Raw genomic sequence first — 3,122 nt, forward strand, 5'->3', positions numbered from 1 at the left:
AGACGACAAGATTCTGAGCAGCGGAAAATACAGGAAATAGGCCAGAGGTGATGTCTATTATCTATTATGCAACTTTCCCCGGGGTCATTTTGAATTAGAGGAATTGGTACCAGGCTGATGACATATGAACCATGTCAGTTTTCCTTCTAAGCTTTCAGCTCACCTCACTCCAGTTGCCCACTGTCCAGTCTGATGGACACAGGATATCTCTGTTGCAGGAGCTGAGGGCCTTGGGCTTCAGTAGGTGCTGGCAGTCTGTCGCTGGGAGAGCTTGCTCGTCAGAGCCCATGGTCTGGATGCATAGCACTGTTCGCCTCTTCTCTCCGTAAGGTCCACATGATTTTGAACATGCTTCCCATTCCCCTGCCCACCACCTGTGGGAAGACACGAATGTGGGAAAAGATCACCAAAAGTATACACACACTCATATAACCACTGGACAGAGGAAGTGGGTGAGAAGCACAATTACAGAGCTGGGAGGCTCCTGGAAACACTCGGCCTGCTAGGGAGTACTCCACTGACAGGGCCTTGGTACTCTGTTCAGTCAAAGCTCCCAGGTTCAGCAGAACACAAGGCACAAGCAGTTGTCAAAGCAGGCATGCTCCTGAATGAAAAAACTCTCTATATAGCCTCTCTTTCTGTCAAGGAAACTGAACTATAGGTGCCTGGAATGCAACTACAAGAAAGTTAAAGTCTGACTTCTTCAGCTGGCAAATGAGCATAACAATATCACCTTCATAGGAATAGTATGGAATTAAAAAAATGTCAATTCATGTGATGTGAATACTATAGAACCTGATATGATACTATAGAAGTTAACCATTTGTTATGCTTTATTGTTATTTTGAGTGTTGCTATCAAAAGAATCCAATTAATCTCTAGGTTTTTAGGTTTTTTTTTTTTTTTTTTTTTTTTTGGTAGTATCAGGGGTCGAACTCAGCACCTTGCACTTGCTAGACAGGCATGACTTTCTGGCTTTTAATAAAATGCTTTTCTATTTCAATGTGAAGCAGGTACAAACACAAGAACCAGTCTTTTTTTTTTTTTACATGATATAATTGGAAAATATGGTGAATATTTATGAATATTATTGAGACATGTTGTCACTAAACCTGCCCAGAACATTCCTCTTCACTTCAAACACACTTATCTCCTTGATCTTGCTACTTTCTGGAGCAGTTCTGGAAGCCCTCTTTCATCAGTATCTTTCTGAGTATGATAAAAACCAGCGGTACCTCAGGGTTCAGTCTGTTCCACAATTCTAGAAAATATGGCCATGTTGAGTTCGCACAGGAAAGATGACTGCAGCATCCTGATCACCCAATGCAGGGTTTGCAAATGAAACAAACTTTTGCCAAACGCAAAACTTTTGCTTCTGTTTACAAATGAAATTGTTCACAAACCAAAGCGCTTGTGAACTGAAGTACCACAGTACAATGAAGCTGCTGTCTGGTGCCTTTCAAGAGAAAGACAGATTTGTGAAAAGCGGACTCTGTCTTCACCCATGTTGTTCACCAGATCTGGCTCTGTGTGACTTCTAGCTCCTTCTCCAAATCAAGAGAGCCAGGAAAGGGGTTTTGAGTTAACTCAAGACGTTGAGGCAGCCACAACAGTGCAACTCAAGACACTCATGGAAGAGGAGTTCCAGAACTGCTTCAGAAGGTGGTGAAAACAATGGGATAAATGTAGGCAAAAAGAGAGTAAGTATTCATGAGGATGGTTAATGCCAATGTGTCTCTTACTGTAATACATTTAAAAATGTAAACAGTTACTGTACATTTCAATCTCATCTTGTATTTAGAAAATGATCACTCGGGACATTGCCCTCATTTTGGCCTTCTTGTCGGCTGCAGTCTAATGGTAATAATTTCCTGTTCTTTTTAATAAGAAACGAGCAGTAGAAGAAGAAATTTAAATAGGACAGCTTCTTGTTAGCTGTTCCTAGCAAGTTGAACAATGGAAACTGTTGTCAAAATCAATATTCTTTATTCAATTATTCTTAAATTTAACATTTAAGCTAAATTTACATTCTTTGAGGACCATTACTTTGCAAATCTTCCTAACACAGAAGACCAAATACATATAGATAGATATAGATAGATAGATAGATAGATAGATAGATAACAAAGGCATAGTTTGAATTCATCTTTGCTTCCACAGACAGCATCTCTAATAATAAATAATAAAGTGGGATCATTCTAATTTCATGGGGCGAAGAGTATACTGTGGAAAGCCCTTTATTTCTGACTTTCACAAAGTCACCTGAACTTAATATAATATTAACTTTTGGTAACTCTGAAAAGATAAAAGTTTTTACTATTTTTGTTTAGTAAATATCAGATTTACTTGAATAGAATTTATTTTCATTCTCTTACTTTTAATTTCAAGTTAAAATATTAGAAGAAAGCTCTTCCTCAATCTTATTACATTATTCAGTTTATAAGTAATTAAGATTATGTACTTGTTCTTAGTCTCTAATATAGGGCTGTCATGCGTGGATAAAAATCTGGTACTGGACCAGTATGATGTGAAAGCAAATAAATACCCAGTGTATTAATCTAATTACTCTGTCTTACCTCTGACATTTCCAGTGGAGGCCAGCCATACTACTGACTATATAAATGTCATTCGGGAAAAGGCCTTAATCTAAGTTTACTGAAAGCCTAATTTATCTAATTACTTGCTACAGGGTTTTCAACTGTGTCATCACAAAATGATGACAGTTTCTTTCCTACTTAGAATTGTAGTGTAATGCTCTCTATATCTGCCATGATCGTCTTGAGTGAAGTTTTTATTACTATTAAGCAAATATCTTTTAATATAAATTTTCTATGATAACAAGCTAATACACAATTGGACAATTAATCATGCACTGTCTGTGTTTTTCTTTAGTCATTAAACACGAGTTAATCTCTTTCAAGTTATGCAAGTCCTAAGGACTGGAACTATATGATTTATTCTCATTGTGTCAGTATTCTGGGAGCTTTAAAAAGTTAGCAGTGTGCAGGCTTGATTGAAGACATAGAATGTCTTTTGGGTAAAAAAAAAAAAAAAAGGCATCAGTGATTTTTGAGAGCTTCCTGATTACTTTTATTTGATGCCAAGGTTTTAAACTATTTTGC

At 37.3% G+C, this 3,122-nt stretch overlaps 1 protein-coding gene across 2 annotated transcripts in view; it reads right to left on the reverse strand.

Annotated features, from left to right (window-relative positions):
- Positions 1-3,122, reverse strand: part of Adamts12 (ADAM metallopeptidase with thrombospondin type 1 motif 12) — a 402,762-nt gene that overhangs the window by 49,150 nt on the left and 350,490 nt on the right. For both annotated transcript variants that reach the window (XM_023707482.1, XM_023707481.1), the window contains exon 18: positions 164-374. In XM_023707482.1, the coding sequence (XP_023563250.1) occupies positions 164-374 (211 nt within the window). The remainder of the gene's footprint in view (positions 1-163; positions 375-3,122) is intronic.

The sequence above is a fragment of the Octodon degus genome, unplaced genomic scaffold (assembly GCF_000260255.1).
Source record: "Octodon degus isolate 3935 unplaced genomic scaffold, OctDeg1.0 scaffold00293, whole genome shotgun sequence".
NCBI lineage: Eukaryota > Metazoa > Chordata > Mammalia > Rodentia > Octodontidae > Octodon > Octodon degus.